This window comes from Sphaerodactylus townsendi, linkage group LG05, assembly GCF_021028975.2.
Source record: "Sphaerodactylus townsendi isolate TG3544 linkage group LG05, MPM_Stown_v2.3, whole genome shotgun sequence".
NCBI lineage: Eukaryota > Metazoa > Chordata > Lepidosauria > Squamata > Sphaerodactylidae > Sphaerodactylus > Sphaerodactylus townsendi.
Genome location: NC_059429.1, coordinates 84,352,898 through 84,374,254, shown reverse-complemented (window position 1 = coordinate 84,374,254; position 21,357 = coordinate 84,352,898). Strand labels below are relative to the sequence as shown.

The window sequence follows — 21,357 nt, the reverse complement described above, 5'->3', positions numbered from 1 at the left end:
CAAGATGTTGCCCTGGGCAGCTGCCCACCTTGCCCAATGGGCATTACGCCAGTGCTCAGTGGTTTTTCCTCTTTTCTTTTCCTGATTATTGAACACCCAGTCTTTGCAGGTATTTGTCTGAGTGCCAACAAAAGCAGATCCGTTACTTATGATGTTGTAATTCTGTAACCCCCAATTAAGTTGCAACACACCGTAACCACTGATGGATGGAAAATGTGGTTTCTTCACATGCACTCTTTGTGGTATAAAGATAAAGTCAGCTGAAGCATATTCCAGGCACTTCCAGCTGCTTTCTGAAGGACAAGATACAGAAACACTGCAAGCAGCATGAGCCAAATATTAGTTGGGGCTGGTAAGTTTGGTTTCAATAAATAGCATGCAAATGTTTCTGAACTGCTTTGCCATATTCATCGTTTTAGATATTCTGCTGTAACAAAGCATCCACAGCTGCTTTCTGTTTTAAACAGCTCAGTGGAGTGTGTTAACATATTCTGTTAGCCCCCCATCCCTGTTTTCTCCAAATTGCATCCCAAAGCCTGAAATTTAGAAGTGTGTTTATGCTATATGTTTCTAGAAAGCTATGCAAGTAAAAGCAGCTTGGGGGATGATTTGCAGCAGAAATACGGCTAGTGGTAAAAAAGGTTTTTTTGTCCCCTTTTGCTGCAGCAGCAGCTTGAGCTTTTTAGAAAACAATACAATGCACTGTCCAGGAAATTGCATTTAATGAGTTACCATAAATGTTATTTGACAATGATGAAACTGTATTAAAGAACTTTTTGTCAGCGAACCTTTACATGTATGGTTATAATGAATGGCTAAAACATAGGCTGCTTAAATCTTGTACTGCATTAAAGTCCAGTAGTAACTTATAGATCTACAAGATTTCCAGGATATTAGCATTCAAATGTCAAAGTTCTGTTTGTCATATCTGATGGTGAAGCTTTGATGATGAAGCTTTGAATATCTAACTTTGACTCTCAAAAGTGTATACCCTAGAAACCTTGATAGTAGTAAAGTACTACTAGATTCATGTCCTTCTACTGCACCCCAGCACTTGAAATGCTCTATTGCAGCATTCCAATATTTGTATAATTAGGGTCATTTCTGCATCGTCCAAATATCCCAGGTTGAGCAAGGGAAATATCCCGGATTGGCTAAGAAGTTCGCATGGTTCCCAGTCCCAAAGCGGGTTTGTCCCATGATATTTTCCTCATCTTGGGATTTTCAAAAATCGCCAATTTGGCGATTCTTTTCAAAAATCCTGCATTGAACTAGCTACTATGCAAACACCAAGGGATCAGAAACAGTTTATTTTTCCTGCCCAGCTGCACGATCTCCCCGCCTCATCCCCCACCTCCCTACCTGATGTCATGTCAGTTTTCAACTTTGCTGAGCTGCTGACCATTGCAGCCTGCCTGTTTCACCAAGCATGTTTTCTGCTATTGGTATCGACCAAGTGTCATTTTGCCTGGGTTAATCAGGAGTGGAGTCCAAAAATGTCCCCATTTTCTTTTCTGTACATGTACTGGTTGCTTGGAGAGCATAGCTAGGGAAATGTGCACTTTGGGCCAAATGTTAGTGGACATATCACCGGGACATATCTTGTTTTCCACAAAAATATGAGAATTTGAGTGGGAATGTGATGTGTATAGTAGGTGAAAAGTTGGGCACCAGCAATTCAAAAGACTGGGCAGAGGCATTAATCCAAGCTGCCACCCAAAAACAACAGTCAATCAGAACGTGGGACACAGGGGATGTTTCCGCATGCATGGATATGCTTGTGGTGTAAATACAAAAGACCCGGGTTCGTGCAAAACAAACTGGAGCATTTCCTCCCAGTCTTCACTCAATTCCCTCACAGAAACAGGCACCCATGTGAAGGGATAAAATAAACCTGGATTGTAAGATACCAATTGTAACCCAGTATAATTATCCCACATGGAAAGGGCCTAAGAATACTTAAAGTAATGTTAATATAGCAAAGAGCACACTGTGAGTTCAGTTTTCACTGCTGTGTTAACCAGCTGAAGAAGCTGCAAAAACATCTGACGTATTTGATGGGGCATTTTAATTTAGAGATTGCGAATACTAATAATTTATATTTTAATGTAAAACTAAGTTATTGTTTTAATTTAAATTATTGTTTTAACTAAGTTACTGTTTTAACTGCATGTATCTCTGTATTGTTATAGCCAATGGCTCAAACAATAAATACTTGACTGACTGCTATGTTAACCAGTCCTCCCCATATGAAATCTATGAACCTCGGCTAAAAATACAAGAATGCCTGGTTTTCAGTCAATTATTCTAAAAAGCTCCACTTTTCTATAAAATTGATCATGGCAATGTTATGGTACCTACAGAAGAGCAAGAATGGCCACATGCATTTCATTCTGTGCAAAAATGTTTCTCTCTCTCCACTTTCTTGGCAAGGCCAGTAGGTGACAATGGCAAATAATCAGACTTGCAAATGGAACTGAGCTGTACCAGTTCAATGAGCAAACAAGCTTTCTGCATCTCGTAAGCACAAGATCAGAGTTTACTATCCTTGTCATCGGGCGTTTCCCCACTTACTCATAGCCCCCTATGCCGTGCGCTACTCTCAGCACGTGTCATTTCTGGCACGTGCCCGGGCCTCCCCATCAAAAGGCGCCGTTTTGAAGAGCGCCAGGAATGACGTGCACTGAGGGGGCGCGACAGCAGCAGCATCGGGGCGGCTGCATTGTCACCGCCCCTGTAGTGGGGAGTGCCGGGGGACCCCGTGCTACTTGGCTACAGTAGCGCAGGGCAGAAGGTAAGTGGGAAAACGCCCATCCTCTTCCAATTTCAAACAGTCCAACTTCCATTTATACTCTGTCTTTAACATTTAATTCAAACTATACATTTTAATTTGTACTTATTTTATACTGGTATATCGCACGATGGAAGATACCTTGATATTTGGTTTCACAATTTTGTAATTTGAACCACTTCACAACTCTTGTTAAAAAAAGAATATTGCTAACTGCTTTTATTTAGTCATTGCCTGAGAATTGGGGAAGTGGCAATGCAGGCAATATGGGACAACTACTCCAGCTAATTTGTCTTCCATTTCCTTTTGCTTCAGGTTTAGCCATCTTGCTGATTCTTCACTGCAGTAAGTAAAGAATATTTAAAGTTCACATTTCCTAAGAGAAAACAAGGCTGACAAGGGATGAAATTATACATGCATTGTATTGTCGAAGGCTTTCACGGCCGGAATCACTTGGGTGCTGTGTGGTTTCTGGGCTGTATGGCCGTGTTCTAGCAGAATGCTGCTAGAACACGGCCATACAGCCCGGAAACCACACAGCACCCAAATATACATGCATTGTAAAGCATAAGAAAGATGAAAAGTGATTGTAAACAAGTCTTGTCTGCATGGTAATCAATCAAGTGAGAAATGCAGTACAAATACATTTAATGTCCTGTCCCTTTAACAGTTGCTTCATCTGTGGAAATGAGCAGTTAAAGTTTGTTCATGGCATGGTAAATAGTATTCCCTGAAGCAGAGGCTTATGGGGGGAAATGGTGCCCAGGGACAAAACCTCCTCCAGACACGATCCTGCATGCCATGGAGCCTCACCCCCCATGCATCACGGAACTCACTGTGGAGCCCTGGCCCATGTGTCGCATAGCCCCACCCCACCACGGAGGCCCACCCCCTGCATCCCTGCTCCCAGCTCCTGCTCTCCCCAGGGCCTGGGGAGGGCAGAAGCCTGCCTGCAGGGAGGCCAGGAGGGTGGAGCACTGCCACCACCCGCTGTGGAGTTCCACTCCCCCCCCCCCGCAGAGCCTGGGGAGGCCTGCCTGCCTGCCTGCCTGCCTGGAGGGAGCCTCATCTGACTTTTTAGCACAGAAATGTATCTGCCAACCCACTGCTTTTTCAGAAGTGTAATATTTACTGCTAGGAACCATTATGGGAGACATGTTTGCTGAGATGATATATAGAGTAGGTAAAGGAGGACAAGGAGAAACAATTGCTACAGTTCCAGTTTGAGGCAGGGACTCCTTTTGCCTTGATTATCAGTGGTGGTTCATTGTCTTTCTACCACCACCACCCACTGTGGGAGCAAAGGCTCTATTTTGGCAGGGACCCCAACAGAGGATATCCTATTTTTAGTCTTTCCCAGCTGGATGAATAAGTACTTCCAAAGGAACAACATTAGACAAATGCTACAATGTTTGTTCCCTTCCTTTGTCGCTGGTGCTTGGTGTTCCCTTGTTGTGCAAAGTGTGTTTTCTGTGGGGTTCCCATCGCCAAGGTTCTTCTGCTATATGTTGTGTGTAATATGAAGCCAAAGAAATATAACCATGTCATGTGCTCTGACATCTGAACGATGGGTATCTGGGCTGGGTTTTATATAGTGATGGAGGGGTTTTAATTATCAGCTTTCTGGGGGCTTTGACCAACTGCAGACTTAGTTCATAACCTAAACTGCACCAGTTCTTCGGTGTCGTTTAGAGGGTTGGGAGTACTTGAGTGCATGAGCCTATTTGGGATGCTTGGGAGTTCAACCAAAGTTTTTAGTGGCTTAATGTAGCACCTATGTTGAGGACACACCCAGGGCTGGAAAGGTATAGATGGCTAAGTCCCATTCTGCACATGACACGGCTTTGACGCCACCCAGTTCTTGGAGTTACAAAGGAGACATTGCTGACCAGCAGGGACTTCCCACTGGCAAATTTCAAGGGACACCAGTATATCTTCAAAATACACTGGCATAGGGCTTAGTCATCATCCCAAATCCTTTGGAAACAAGGCTAAGGATTCCACTGTAAGTCACTGTAGTTACAGTCATGCTTTCATCCTATCAGACACTATTCTTCCAGACTTATTTGCAGAAATAGAAGAAATTTTTAAAGGAGGGGGGAGAGAAAGCAAAAAATTGCAAAGGATTAGGAAAACTATTTTCTGCCACTCCATAAACTCTAAGTGCTAAAACAATGAGAGAAGGACAAAAGAAAAAAAGTACATATTTCATTTCCACAGGCTCAGCTCTCAAACTGGTTTGCTACTTCACCAACTGGGCTCAGTACAGGCCAGAGAGAGGGCGATTCCTCCCCGATAACATCAATCCCAACCTATGTACTCATCTCATTTATGCATTTGCGGGAATGAATCAGAACCAGATCACAACAGTGGAATGGAATGATGTGCAGCTATACCAGGATTTCAATCGACTAAAACAGAGGTAAATAGAGGGCTGGGGGTGGGAGATGTTTCTAGAGCCAGCATCTTATGTCACATGAGTACTCCCCTTTTCTAATAATAATAATAATAATAATGGAATTGACATAAAATGTTACGTGGTCTTAGGTTAATCAGCTTTGAGAGGTAAAAGTTCTCGCACAACTCCTGACATATAGATCAGCATCATGCAGTTAATTGCAATATTAATAACAATATTACTATTCATTCACTCATGTTCTTGAGTATAATTATTTTTCTTTCTTTAGCAAAACTGCAGCCATCTTGTAAAAGTCATTGTTTACTCAGGTGTCAAAGCCCCAGCCTTGCAGAACAACAGGACTCAGTACTTTAGAAGTAGAATTCTTGTTTTATTGATAGCAAACATAGGAAAGCTAGTAACATTATTATTGTCTGAACTGGTCAGATCTATGCAAGGCACAGATTATATATCTCCTGCAGTAATAAGTCAGGTTTCCCCTCCCCTCCACCTTCAAGCGAGATATTTCCAGGAAAGAAAGGACTGGGGAAGGAAGGAAGAAAGCAGAGGCAGTTTCACCCAGACATACACATTCCAAAAGGCAGATAACATTCTTGACTTGATAACTCTCTTTCTCAGGCCAAAAGCATGAGAGGGCCCTTAGTAATGAACAGCGTGGCAAAAACCGAGTTAACTGTGGTGAGGGTCATGACAACAGGGGAGTTTTCCAGTTGCATACTGAAGACCTTTCCTTTGATGTAGATTTCATAATCCATTCACTTGCCCCAATCCAAAGAAGTGTCTGTTGAACAGCAGCAGTTGCGCACAAAAGGATGCTTCCAATCAGCTCTTTTTCAGAGGTGAAGCCAATCCAACTCTCAGTTTCCACAGAGCAGCTCAACAGAGCAGCTTAATGTTCAACTGTTTGAAAAGTCTGTGGATGCAGTGCCAGTAGCTGGATAGGAAGAGAACCATGTGCTCAGGACCAATTTGGTTTCACATCCAGCTGGCTTTGCATTGCCCATATGCACTCAGACCTGCATTAGGCAAAATGACCTTAGAGGAAATAAGACGTTGTTGACAACAGATACTTGCATGCCCAGTTACAAAACTGAGTTCTTTTCAGTGACATTTTTCTCTCTCCCATCCAGGAATCCAAGACTGAAGACGATTTTAGCCATTGGAGGATGGAATTTTGGTTCTTCAAAGTAAGATATAGGGGTAGGATTTCTAAATGAGGGGATCCCTCACATAGCCTCATCACACACAACAATAATTTTCGCTCCATCTGCAGTTCCTACTAGAATCCTGAAGAATTCCAGCATTCTTTGTTATGAAAAGTAAAATTTCTAATTATCATGGATGAAAATAGAGTTTTGAATTAGAAAAAAGGATGTTTAAATATTAGGAAGAAAATGCCAGATTTTTAAATGTCTTCAAGATTTTAAATGTTTAAGATTTTCAGCTCTTATAACTCAATTTTCTGCACATAATCACCAAGATTAATAATTAATTGCAAACAAAATGTGCAGATTAGCTCAGTTCTTTCACCTCCAGATATACTGTCCACAACGTTGCTCATTTATGTCAATCCTAAAATTAACTTAGCAGATTCATGAAAGCTGGAAATTAATCTTGGAAAATACTATATTTTCAGAGCAATCATATGCTAGTTTATGATTATTTACTACTATTATTTATTAAAATATTTATAGCCTGCCTTTTTCCCTTACCATGGTGACTCAAGGCAGCCTACATAGGCCAACCTCACATAGAACAAGACCATTAAAAAATCCAGATTCAACAGGTGATATCATCAAGTAAATAAAGCATCCCATGCCTCCGAGGTCATATTTGAACTTTAAGCAGTTCCAACCACCTGTCTAAATAATACAGATTTCTGTTGCTTTATGGAATCTGGCTAGTGTAGGGAAGCTCCTTACATTTTCTAGGAGAACATTCCAAAAACCTGAAGCCACTGCAGAGAAGGAATGAGTTAGGGCAGTGGTCAAACAAGTTTAGGTCAGGGCTGTACTTTGAGGGAGGGGTGGCTGGGTGGAATCTCATAAGCCACACAAGCTCATAATGGACTGGGAGGAAATACTCCAGCCCAGGTTTAGCACACGAGCCCAGGTTTTTTTGTATTTACCGTGCAAGCATATCTGCGTATGCGCAAATATCCCCTGTGTCCTGCGTTCTGATTGGCTGTTGTTTTTGGGCGACAGCTTGAATGAAATCTCTGCCCTGTCTTTCGAATTGCTGGCCCACAAAAAGGGTGCTCTTCTGATTGGTTGACCCACAGCGAGTGGGGGAAAATGAAGTCTCCACTTTTTCAGTTATGGATAGGATCCAGCACAGGCCTCAATACAGCAAGCGGCAGCAAAAAACAATGGGGCACAGAGTCACATGACATTTCCACTCATGTTCTCATATCTTTGTGAAAAACTAGAGACAACTCCCCATGATGTGCCCACTACCGTTCAGATCCACATCTCCCTAGTTATGTGCTCTGAGCAACCAGTACATGTACAGAAAAGAAAATGGGGACATTTTGTGATTCCACTCCTGATTAACCCAGGCAAAATGGCACCTGGTCGATACCATGAGCAGAAAACGTGATTGAGGGAATGTTTCGGGAAGGGTGGGCTGCAGCAGTCAGCGGCTCAGCAGAGTTTAAAACTGACATGATGTCAGGTGGGGAGATCAGGGGGGGTGGGGAGATCAGGTGCTGGGTGGGAAAAAATAAACTGTTTCTGTTCCCATGGTGTTTGCATGGTGGCAGGTTCAACACAAGATTTTTTTTGAAAAGAATTGCCAAATTGGCAATTTTTGAAAATCCCGGCATGAGGGAAATATTGTGGGACAAACTCGCTTTTGGATTGGGAATCGTGTGAACTTCTTGGCCAAACCAGGATATTTCCCTTGCTCAACCCAGCATATTTGGACCATGCGGACATGACCTCTGTAGTGCAAACGTTTCCATCCATAGAAATCTCTGGTGAACACAAGCTATTCTTTGCCATTTCATTCACCTGATCTTCTTGTAACAACAGAATCTAATAAAGCCCCTAAACTCTATACAAGGTTGTCAGACTTAGCCCTGCATCTTCTAGGGGGAGTAAAACAATCTCTCCCAAATAAACAATAATATTTTAAGTAGTCCAAGGATATAAATCCAAGCAACCATTATCTTGCTAATAAGTTGTTTTTGATGTTAGATTCTCAGCCATGGTGGCTACTCCAGCCAATCGACAGACATTTATTCAATCTGTGGTTTCATTCTTGCGAAAGTATGGTTTCGATGGACTGGACTTAGATTGGGAATACCCTGCAGACAGAGGCAGCCCTGCAGAAGATAAACAACGCTTTACTTCTTTGGTTCAGGTATAGTACAACAGAGCACTTGAATACAGAATGCAAGCCATGATCTTAAGTTTGTGGCTGCAGAGATAATTCCAGCTCTACATTCCATGGATATGCCAATGAATGGGGTTATCAGTGGGCATAAGGTAAGATCTGAATACTGTTTTCACACTGAGAGCATAAATCAAGCAAAAATATGTAGACCCCTGCCAACTTCTAGACTGGAGGTAAGATATAATTAGTCACTAGATTCCAAAGTGCAAGCCCGAAAAACGTGTATATAAAAATCAGGGCAGATGATCAATGAGGAGCAAGGGACAGAAAACAATAAACTCTATTCTACGCTGACTACAATGCAACACTAATCTAAGCACATGGCTGAACAGAATATAGACCAAAGAAACTAAGGCAATTTTATAACCTTAGACAAATGTGCTCTGAGGCATGCAGTCAATGGTGACTCTACTGGCCAATGACTAATTTAGGTCAGCTCATTAGAATATGGCCTCAACAGCTTGTTTACACATAAACAGATGGTCAACAACAATTTCATGACTGGTAGTGACATAATTCCCAACATAGATCCACCAAATTTGCAGTTTAGATTCAGGCAATGCTCCTTACAAGAACCCCTACATTTAGTGAAAATTGGGTCAGGGGGTCCAATTTTATGGGCACCCATACATCCTTCATTAGTTGTTAAATTATTTAAATCCCACCACTGCCCACAAGCTCAAAAAAAGGGTGAGAACCCCTGCTTTCAGCTGCTGTGGCAGTTCACAGGGGTAAAGTTGGTTTTGTAAAATCCACATGACTTTCCTTAGCAACTAATTCTACACTACAAGGGGTCAGTCTTGGGATGGTAATTTGCTGTGGGGCTGAGAGCCCCAATATTTGTCTCACCTTTGGGTGTTTGGGCCTCTGCAGCTCACTCTGAGTAATTTTATTTAGATCCCGCTTTTCTCCGCCAACGTAGGCTTCAAGCTGTTGGAATTTTGCAAGTGTCTGTCACAACTCAGTTATAGAAGGGTTAACTGTGTGTAGATCGGCCGTTGAGGTCACTGCCAGAGGATTCGATCTGTTCGATTGGCACACAGCTGCGGAGATATTACTGCTTGCATGTTGGTGAACATGTACATTTGAAGTTATAAAGTTAACTCTGTTTGAGCATACCACCACCATGAACACAAGACAGCAGAAAGGTACCAAGGTGTAACCAAACATGCAGTAATGTAGATGTGTAACAGGAAATAAAGGATTTCTTATTTTATCTCCATGTAACCCTCCCTTATAGTTAGTAAATTTATAAAAAGCAACTGAGAATCTGTCTCTTCTGTTCTATTCTGCTAACACACAAACACCCACACAAGCTGCTTTCATAACCTTCTCTTTTCTTACATCTTACTATTACAACCACTCTGCAAAGTCGATTAGGCAGACCACATGATTCCAAAGTCCCACAGCAAGCCTCCAGATTCAACAGCCACCCTCTACTGGCAGGTCCTGCAGCACTAAGCAGACTGAATTATGCAAGAGAGCTATTCTGTGCAGTTGTAAGGGTTACACTCTATAAAATGGCTCACAACTTACTTGATTAAATGATTAGAGACTGCAGTCTATACTGCAGGGGGTATAACTTATTGTAAATAGGGTCCTATTATGTGGTTTTTGCACCACTTGATGTTCCATGTTAATACTTATACTATATTTCAGTTCTTTTTGATGGTTCCAGACTTCTAAAATTTTAGTGCATTGGTCACTGAATGCCCCATTTTGTTGTTTATACTGACTCATTACAAGTCCCTGTGAGAAAGGCAGAGTATAAATAACAAATAAAAACAAACTAAATAAGTAATTGAGAAACCATTCAAAATGCCAAAATTAGTAGTACAAACAGAATCCTAGATCAGCAATTCCTAATTGGTGTAGCTTGTGGAAGCCTGCCATAAAATCACAGGACAAGCTGCATGTCTTAGAGACAACTTGGAACGGGAGGTTAAAGGTGAGAGGATTACTTGTGGATCAGGTACAAAGGACCTAAAGAAGCATAGCTTATCATTTTATTAACTAGTCCTTATACTGGAAAGGGGCAACCACCATCTTGGATTTTAACTACTTTGGGGAACAATGCTAGGAAAGTCACAAGGTTGCTGCACAGCATGTGCAGACGGCCTCTTCTGCATTGTTTCCATTAGTCTTGTTTTGCTTGCTCAACCATTTTACTTAGGAACTGGCAAAAGAATTCCAGGCAGAAGCCCAGCGGGAAAGAAAGGAAAAGCTGTTGCTCACTGCTGCTGTGGCTGCTGGGAAAACAACCAGTGACAAAGCCTATGAAATTTCCAAGATCTCACAGTGAGTATGGTCAGGCAAATCTCAGGCAGTGGGCAGGCACAACAAAAGTTAAGTTAATTCCAGTTTCAGAGACAGTCAGATTTTACCTATACCCACATAATTACCGTACCAGTAATGCTGTACAGGGATCATGAATTTTTATCTTGAGCTTTTTTCTCTCTCCTCACAGGAATTTAGATTTCATTAACCTTATGACATACGATTTTCATGGATCCTGGGAAAAGGTCACAGGCCACGTCAGCCCTTTATACCTTGACACTGTAAGTGATAAACCTTCCTGTACCACTTAGTTAAATTGTGAGACGGCTTATATCTATCTTTGCAGTAAAAATAAATAAATCAGCAAATGGCCTTGCAGGGTTTAAGATGTTGTCACTGCCCTGTTACAAGATAATATTTTGCTGGCAAATTAATTAAAATTGGAATATTGTCCATGACAGTTTAAGGTGCATCTAGATCAGGGGTCCTCAAACTTTTTAAACAGGGGGCCAGTTCACTGTCCCTCAGACCGTTGGAGGGCCGGACTATAGTTTAAAAAAAAACTATGAACAAATTCCAGTGCACACTGCACATATCTTATTTTGAAGTAAAAAAACAAAACGGGAACAAATACAATATTTAAAATAAAGAACAAGTAAAAATGTCGTCGTGCGCCGCTCCCAGCCTGAGTCATCCCATCTGGCTGCAAAGCAGGGAGGAAAGGCCCCTGCCACCGGCCTCTCCCCGTCTCGCTCGCTCACTCGCCTTGGACTGCTCACTTGCAACACCTGTATGAGCAGTCCAAGTCATGTGAGCAGTCCAAGCCGAGTGAGCGAGATGGGGAGAGGCCGGTGGCAGGGGCCTTTCCTCCCCACTTCAGGTACTGGCAGGTGGCAGACGATGAAACTGAAGCCGGACAGGATGACTGAGGCTGGGGAGTGGTGCACGACGACGGTGAGCAGAGCCAGTAGTCATGGCTGCAGCTGTAGTCGGCGAGGGTCGCCTGGTGGGTGTGCCCACCTGCCGCCTTCAAGGCGCCTGGTTGCAGGAGGGCTGCCTTCTGCGTGCCGGGCATTGCAGCCCCCCAAAACAGAGACCTCTCGCCTCCTGTGGTGCTTGCGGTTGAGAGGATCCTTGCAAAGATTTGCATGCACCGAGGTCTCCAAGGCTGCAAGTGCATGCGTGCTTGCTCGAGAGGAAGCCCCTGAAAGGAAGGTGGATGCGCATGGCAAAAAAACCCGGCAGGCCGGATAAATGTTTTTGGGGGGGCGCATTTGGCCCCTGGGCCGTGGTTTGAGGACCCCGATCTAGATATTGGCTTGCTTGCAATCACACAGTAAGTCTTCGGGAGATTTAACTTCATTTTTGCCTTTGGAAAAGGGAGCAGCAATTTCTATTGATTCCCTCTCTCACTGGAGACCTTCTCCCATGCTGTTCATGAGGACTCCAAAAACAAAATTTGGGGACTATGTAGACAGTGAGGAGAAGCAGGAGAAGCACTTCACAAGCTCACCTCTGTGAACTGATTACATTGGAAACAAACCACGGTATTTCTGCAGCAGTAACAGATTGTTGTTCTCTTTTGTGTATGACTAGCAGGCTTATACACTGGACATTACCAGGCCGGAGTCTGATTATGATTATTCCTGGGATGATCATTGCTAGTGTAAGCATACTAGCAAGTTCACATTGGTGCAACAGCCATAGTACAATGCTGGTTACAGAAATGTCAAACCTTCATAACAGTAGTTCCCCCGTCTTCTGGGAGGTACTTTTTGTTTCTTATACTTCCTACAAAATACTTTGTTCATTCCAACTATCTTTGCTGAAAAGCTGATGTTAGTTCATCCTTTTACATGAAAGGTCCACACACCTGCATTAAATGCATTGCAGTAGAACACAAAAATTATAGTCTAATGCATTATAGAGACATTGGGCTGTTATGTGCATTGGTCTCAGAGATTGAATGCAGTATAGTTAGAAAGTCAGTTTATATATTTTTGCAAGAAATAAAATAAGACAAGGTTGTTTTAGATATGATATTTTTCAAACATATACGTGTGCTTTCATTTAAAATAACTAGAACTGACAACAACCTGACGAAAAAAATGTGCTGCCTCTTTTATGGAGGCTTAATGTGTGGAAACAGGAAGCTGAAGCCTGGCATGGCATGGTGTGAGAATAAATGACATCCCATCAAGCCTCTTTTAAGGAAGCAAAACATTTTTTCTGCAGGGTTGAAACCAACCCTGAGCCTTAATTGATTTTTGTAACGTTTCAGGGACATACTTTTTAAAAATGAATGCAGGGATGGAGGAGAATGTGGTAACAGACCATTCTAATGTTATTGTGGGACAGGGATCTGTCAACTACTAATCTGAAAGGCAGCTCAGGGAAACAGTGGTTTTGGGGAGGCTAAAGCAAGAAAGTGCAGGGAAATTTCTGCGTGCAGATTTGCTGCTGCCAAAACAGTGAGAGCAATACAAAGAATTGCCCCATGTAGAAACCTCTCAAGATTCAATGCAGTGCAAAAAGCTGCAAATGGAAATGAAAAATGATAACGCCTTTTCATAGGAAGACAAGGGCCTTCCATTTGACCTTGAGGTTCTTCAGATCCCAACCAGTATAACAAAAGCTACTGGAAAACTGCAGGCCTGTTATCTGGAGCAATAAAACAGAGTGCTCTGAATATCATAAACTGTGAAATGCACAGCGAAGTTATGCTTACCACGTTACTTTCTTCTTTAAGGATTCTGCTGTTCAATATTGGAAGAGCAAGGGTGCACCAGCTGAAAAGATTGTCCTGGGAATACCACTCTATGGACGAACCTTCACCCTTTTTTCCTCACAGACCGGACCTAAAGCACCAGCCTCTGGGCCTGGAACACATGGTACTTTCACACAAGAGGCTGGATTCTTGGCTTATTATGAGGTAGTTGAGGGTCCTTTATACACTTAGTAGTTCAAACTAAATGTTCCTATATCTTTTGATTTACATGCTTTCAGAGGCGGAAGGACTTAGGGACATGGTGATACCCATGTCCCTGGCGCACGCCTTTCAGTCATGTGGGATGCACAGGGGGAGGGGAACTTCCCTCCCACCCAGGTCCCTGAAGCCCAGTTACTGGTCTACCAGAAGCCCAGGAGAACCCATTTACAGACCTCCAGCAACATGCTTTTAAGAGACCAAGGGCAGGGCAGGGGCAGGGGCACACCCACATAGGGCCATGCCCCCTGCAGGGCCACACACCCTACCTGCTGGGTCAGGAAACATGGCAAATTTGTTCCCCAGCTTTGTGCTCTTCAGCAGGAGTAGTCCTACCTCTCAACTATCTTTTCAAGTTATGGTGAGCATATTTCAACCAAACACCCATGAGCCTTTGTTAAATATGCAAATTGAATGAATGAATTTTATTATTGCGGTCAAAGACCAGTCCTTAAAAGTTTCTACATCATTTCATCCATTAAAATATGCAAATTAATAATTTGCATATTTAGCAAAGGCTCATGGGTATGTGGTTGAAATATGCTCACCATAACTTGAAAAGATAGTTGAGAGGCTGGACTAGGCCTGCTAAAGAGCCAAGTTTTAATTGACAGAGCTGCTTTGTGCAGACTGGGGAACAGGCGCACCATGTTTCCTGACCCATTAGGTAGGGGAGTGTGGCCCTGCAAGTGGTGTGGCCCCATGGGGGTGCGGCTGCCCTACCCCATGTCTCTTAAAAGCATGTTGTGGGCACCTGTAAGTATTTTCTCTCTGGGCTCCAGAGGGGTGGGGCTTGGGGGTGGGTCATGCCCCTGAGCTCCACTCCTGAAGGGGGGTGCCAGGATACCTAGTTGTCTCCAGACGCCATTTGTCCTCCATACACCTCTGCATGCTTTTACCCTGACCTGTCACATTATTTCTTCCAAGAGCTTTCTCAGAAATTTTAAAGGTTATTTTCTACACCCAAAAGACACCCAGTCCTACCTTCTTCCTACTTTTAAATTCGTCAGCTTTTGCAGCAGTCTCTGACCACTGCACCACTCACAATGAAGATAAAGTGCTCAAACCCCATCTGTCTCAAGCCCAAACTTCTGGCAGCTTTATCTACAGCTTAATATGCTTTGTTATAGGTCTGTATTTTTAAACAAAGTGCCACCACAAAAATGATTCCGGAGCAGAAGGTCCCATATTCTTTTAAGGGAAACCAGTGGGTAGGGTACGATGATATCGACAGCATTAAAACTAAGGTAAGCACACTACATAAATGTTCTTTTTAAAAAGCTCTACTGGCATTCATTAGACATTCCAAAATGGCAGATATCTGAATAACCAGGGTTGCTTGATAGCTGCTTTTTATGCTGTGAATTCTGAAAAAGGGGGCACTTCAAAATTAATGCAAATCCTATATGTAAGGATCATTTAATATAAGAGTTTTTCCATTTAAGGTTGTGCCAGAAGTTCATTTGTGACCTTTTTAAGCATGAAAGAAGGCTTTTCAATGAGAAATGAAATGTCTGTCAGAACTAAACAAATGGCTCCTGTTTTACACACCTCTGCTAAAGTTCGCAGCCTTAATCAGCTACTTCCTTGATGTTGTTTTCTTTTTTAAAATCCTTCTCTTGTCTCTACACAGCAGGTCCTTTCAAAAGGCAGGAAAAAATTGTTCTCCAAAAAAATGATCCAGTCATACCAATGAAATCTGTCTCTTTGTTAAAATCCCATGTGGTTTCCACAAAGCCTAATCATGGAGCCAGGCTGGAACAATGATCAGCCATCTTCTAATGTGGCTTTTCCCTGCCCAGGATCGCCCAGTCTAGCCTACTTTTGTCATATCTCAAATGCTAAGTAGGATCAGTTGTGGTTAGTACTTGGATGAGAAACCACCAAGGCATACCAAGGTTGTTATACAGAGGAAGGCAAAATCAAACCACCCCCATTAGTCTCTTGCCTGGAAAACCCTATTGGTTACCATAAGTCAGCTGTGACTTAATGGCATTTTGCCCACACATTGTGCCTCCTGTCATCATGAATCATGATTATTCCCATAAGCATTTTCATTTGTGTTTTCCTTTACACTCAGGTCAAATACTTGAAGCAGAATAATCTGGGAGGTGCCATGGTTTGGGCCATGGATCTGGATGACTTTACTGGCTTTTTTTGCCAACAACAAGACTACCCACTTCTGAAAACTCTGAAGAGAGAGCTGGGTTCCACAGGTTAATCTTATGTTGTTATATTGGTTTTCATTGATGTTATTACTTGGTCACAGGAGCTTTGGTAAATCAAATATTTACCCAACGCTCTGAACTCCTTAGCATTTCCCCTTTCGTACTTATGTCAAAACCAGTCATTGCATGATAAATCTAAGGAAAACAAGGAACCTGTGAATGAGGAAGAGGAACCTTTAAAAGGATCTGGTTCTTTGGTTTGGCTCATTAGGGAAGGACTGTGGCTCAGTAACAGTGCATCTGCTTAACATGCAAAAGGTCTTTGGTTTAATCCTCACTACTTCGACTTCAGATGAGCAGGTAGTAGGTGATGTGAAAGATCTAAGACCAGTCTGTGAAGATGATACCAACTCAACAAGTTTAGAAGGAAGGGATTGAACTACAATCAAAACGTTTTTAAAGTAAACAAGCCATACTTCGAAATGTACTCGTGCTGTGCCAAATTGGCACATCACAATCATGCACCATAATGCAGCTAAGCAGTCAGGCTGCACTACACTGTTCACTTCATTCCAAGCTCAGGTATAGTATTAGGTACAGTTTTGAGTGCAAAACACCCCTGATTTTTGAAACAAGAGAAATATTTTGTGCATAATGCAATGCAGAGTCATTAATATACCCACCTGGTGAATATGAACAGAATCAGTTCCCAGTGTATTTGTGGAACATTCTCCTAACAGTTCTCAAGATCTTTTCCCAGCTTCACATGCAGTAAAGACATCGTCAATCTTTATTTGTTAGCCATAGGCCTTTCAAATAAAAAGACAGAACCACAAATTAAAACAGAAACCACATTAAAACCAAATTATATACACAATGGTGGAAACAGGACCTTTGGAATTTACAACTTTTCAGATCTTCCATTATTTCTTACAAAGTTTCAGATCTTCCATCTTATAGCTTATTCTTTAAACTACAACCTTTCTGCGTTCTAAGTTTAGGAGAAAGGAACATAAATGAAGCAACCCTATGTGTAACTTCCACAAAAACATCAGCCAACAAGAAACACACTTTATTCTCCTCAGTACCAGATATGTTGTCAAGGATATTTTTAAGATATAAATTCCTAATGTGGTCAAACATAGGACAATGCAGAATATAATGTTTTACATCTTCTATCTGGTTTGTGCCACAATCACAAATACGTTGTTTCTTGGGACACTTATTATATCAACCAAAGAGATAATTTGATGGAAAAGTATGAAATCTTAAGCTGGTGAATGCTTTTCTTAAATTTGGATTTGTTAAGTGTAAAAGGTAAAGGGCCTGATTGCAGTTTTTCTTAATTTTTGGGAATCAAGTGGCAAAATCTGAATTGACAATACTCATAATATCCTGTTGAGAGTCTTTAGTAAATTAAATAACCAGTCTCTGATTTTACCTGGCTCCCATATGCAGTAAATAAATAGCTTAATAGTAAACTGTGGATCGGAACCCTAAAAAATGGGTCACAAGGAGAAGGAGCAAGCTGGGGGAGAAGGTTCTAGGAAGCAAAATGGTGACTGTGAAATACAGCACTAATAGAAAGTATTTATAAAAAGCAAAATGGTGACTGTGAAATACAGCACTAATAGAAAGTATTTATAAAAAGCAAAATTAAAATATAAACACCTTCAGTGGTGTGGGCTTCTTGTGTTTTAAGTTTTGAGGACCCAATATAAAATGTGATGAAAATGTCAAAGAGAAACATTTTGAGCTACAGATCTCCTCCCCTCACAATGACAATCCATTAAGGTTGTCATGCTCTACTGGGAGTGGGGGTTCTTCCTCCCCCAAACCTTCCAGGAGCTGTTGATTCAGATGGTGGGAGAAAAATGGGGATAAAATTAGAGGAGGGGATTCCAGGATGCTGATGTGTTGATGTTACTTCCATCATGACCAGAAATGGCATCAGTGTATCACTAGTGGTGTAATGTTGTTGGTGAAGTCCCAGTTGCTAGCCTGGTGCTTTCAACGCTATTGCTTGGCTTTGCCAAGTTTACAGTCCAGCCTACAGCACAGTTACACACTTCTAAGTTTATTGACTTCAACTGATTTAGAAGAGAGTAACTCTGCCTAGGATGGCACTGTACATTAACTACTTTGTATCAATATGTGGCATGGAGATCTCTTTAGCTCTCCCTGAATCCCCTGGATTGGTCAGTGCATCTGTGTTCAGTTGTAGATCTAGGCCACAGTACAAAAGGGAACACTTTTAAGCATACCCAAACTGCCTTTTCTTTATTTATTATGATCCATCAAATGCTCAAATTGATTTAGGATTAAAAGAGAAGAACTTCCAGGGTTCAATTCCTTCACAGATTAGAAGTTCAGCACTAAACAGCACTAAGTGCTGTTTGTGTAACAAAACTCTGGTGGCAATTTTGGCAGTTTTGAACCATGGAGCTTGAGTGCCACTTTTCTGCAACAGGTTTTCCCTCCCACTGCATTTCCCTGACCCATTTCTAGTGAAACAAATATGACAAGTTTGTTATGACTGATGGAATGCCCTGTTGGTATTTTAGAAAATAGGAATGAAGGCTAGAGACTTAAAAGTTGCAGTAGCCTTTCCAAAATTCTGTATAAACTGGATGGCACACAATTCCCTCTGCATGGGACAGCAGAAACTGGAATTCAGAATGAATTGCCAGATAGAGACAATCAGCCCTTGACACTTCCATTTTTAAATTTACTTTATATTGCATTTTTCAGTAGAAACTATTTTCAGGGTAGGTATGCATGAGTTTTGATAGGATAACCTGAATTATTCTCAAATGATTCATATTATTCTTTTCACAGACCTGGAGACAAATACTAATCCTCCCACACAAGATGAATCTCAAAGACCTGAACAATCACTACCTGATCCACCTACAGCAAACTCATTTTGTCTTGATAAAGCAGATGGAATGTATGCTAATTTACAGGATCCTACAAAATTCTACCACTGTTCTCACAGCACTACCAACATCAAGGAGTGTCCATCAATGCTGATTTTTGATGATAAATGCAAATGCTGTAATTGGCCTCAGTGAAATGCTTCTATCAAGTATCTGATAATGGCTACATAATAGCTTTATATTCACAGGCAACTAATGTTTTATTGCCTATATATTTTTTAAAAAATCTGTATTTTCATCTGCACATTTCTCTATCTTTGACCACTGAAGTGATAACTTTGGAGCAGCAGTGGCGTAGTGGCTAAGAGCAGGTGCACTCTGATCTGGAGGAACCAGGTTTGATTCCCAGCTCTGGGTTGTGGAGGCTTATCTGGGGAATTCAGATTAGCCTGTACACTCCCACACACGCCAGCTGGGTGACCTTGGGCTAGTCACAGCTCTACAGAGCTCTCTCAGCCCCACCCACCTCACAGGGTGTTTGTTGTGAGGGAGCAAGGGCAAGGAGATTGTAAGCCCCTTTGAGTCTCCTACAGGAGAGAAAGGGGGGATATAAATCCAAACTCTTCTTCTTCTACCACTGAAGTGATAAGTTCAAACCAACTTTGAGCCCAAAGAACACAGGAATCAGAACATTTGTCACTCTGCTTATGCTTTATGTGTTCATTCTCTAGCTTTGCTTCCTATTTCTTTTTGCTAAATTGATCAGAAATAAACTCAATTGAATTCAAAGTAGGTCTTCACTTCTTTTGTGTCCAAGGTAAGCTACAAGCCTGAGTTCACTTTTTTGAAATGCTAAAACTGTCTTTCTAATGCTAAAACTGTCTTTCAAATTGTGCGTTAGGTAGGCATCTAAAAATCAAATCCATGATTCAAAACATTGACATCTTATGTAACTTAACTTACTGTTCTTGGCTCAGCTAAGCTGAAAACTTGTTTCATATATAATTATTAAATGCATTGCATCTCTACCCATAGATGGTGCTCTATGCTTTTCTCCTTGCCCTGCTTTATCAAGTGGTTAATAGTTCAACAGTGTTGTGGCGGTTTATGTCACTTCTGTGCAGTTCTAACCAGAATCCCTCAGAGTCATAGGATCGCACTTGAGGTGTTTTCTATTTCAAGGCCAAACTACACAGCATAGGGGAAACTTCTAGCTGATTTGTTTAAAAAATGAATGTAACCTTGTTGGGGTTGGAGATTTTTTTATTACTATTTGATCACAGCAGGCAGGAGGGGAGGTGCTTAATCCTTTCCCTGCATGCTGGCTTTGTGATTTCTCCCCTTACTGAAGGACCATGAGATGACATTTAATTTAAAAGAGGGAAGAAGACTAATCACAGGTCCCGTGCATCATATTGGCCATTGTAAAAAAAAGTTGAATCTCTCTGATTGGACAGGCCAGCTGCTATAACCCCTTAAATGAGAAAAAAAACATGACAGTGAGATTCATGTGAATATATTGAGTCACACATTAGTACATCCAGCCAATACTGTGATTATCAATTCTAGCTTGCTAAAATCCCCAGAATACACCTTTTCTAATTGTGCTACCTGAGATCCTTTCAACAGGAATTCAACCTGGAACATTCAACATATGCTCAAAAAACAAAGTGGGGGCCCTTCACATACTGCCCTTAAAGTTAAATGCAACAGAGGGAATCACTATACACATGACAACTATTCACAGCCAAAAAGTGAAAATGGGCATTTTAATAGCAAGAAGAAGAAGAAGAAGGCTTGAGAGAGAGACACACACACACACACAGAGAGAGAGAGAGAGAGAGAGAGAGAGATGTGTGTCCCTTTTTCCTCCTTACCACATTTTGTTCCACCACTTTTAAGAATTTTATTTCTTGCCCAGGTCCAATGCAGCAAGTAAGTTAGGTTGGAAGAAATATGCTGAAACCTTTACATCATGGAGAGGTATGAAGGAGGAAGGATTAGGGTTTCTCTCTCCTTGTCTCTCTCTGTGTGTATATGTGAGTGTGTGTGGCTGTTTCTGCACGGCCCATTAACGACGGCCTGGGGGCGCTAAAAACGCCGCCCCCAGGCTGCCGTTCGCACAGGCGCCGCTGCTGCATTTGGCACTTTAACCAGCAGCGGCGGACAACTACTACTTCACTCCCCCCAGAGGCTGACCTCAGGCTGCCCTAAACAACAACCCTTTAAAGGGTTGTTGTTGGGGAGGAAGCGTCTTCAACGCCGGGAAGACGCTAATCATCCCTTCTGCGCCCCACTTCCGCGATGTCCTGGGTGCGTCGTTTGCTGGGATTCGCAGCCCGCCCACACTGTCCTCCGAAGCTGACTCCGTCGCGGGTGAACCGCCTGCCGATCTAATCGGCCTCTGCTTGGCCCGTTAAGCATGCTTGCATCGCGAGCGG

At 42.1% G+C, this 21,357-nt stretch overlaps 1 protein-coding gene across 2 annotated transcripts; it reads left to right on the top strand.

Moving 5' to 3' along the window:
* The first annotated feature begins 262 nt into the window (after positions 1 to 262).
* On the top strand, positions 263 to 19,324 carry LOC125432745 (chitotriosidase-1-like). 2 transcript variants are annotated; one of them, XM_048496628.1, is made up of 11 exons: positions 263 to 352; positions 3,107 to 3,136; positions 5,012 to 5,213; positions 6,341 to 6,397; positions 8,408 to 8,573; positions 10,780 to 10,904; positions 11,074 to 11,164; positions 13,633 to 13,815; positions 15,000 to 15,116; positions 15,950 to 16,085; positions 18,876 to 19,324. In XM_048496628.1, the coding sequence occupies exons 1-11, from the start codon at positions 328 to 330 to the stop codon at positions 19,109 to 19,111; spliced, it is 1,368 nt and encodes a 455-aa protein (XP_048352585.1). In that variant the 5' UTR covers positions 263 to 327; the 3' UTR covers positions 19,112 to 19,324. The 2 variants fall into 2 exon arrangements, with proteins under 2 accessions (XP_048352585.1, XP_048352586.1); XM_048496629.1 differs by having other exon boundaries at positions 15,950 to 16,092; positions 18,876 to 18,973.
* The last annotated feature ends 2,033 nt before the right edge of the window (positions 19,325 to 21,357 follow it).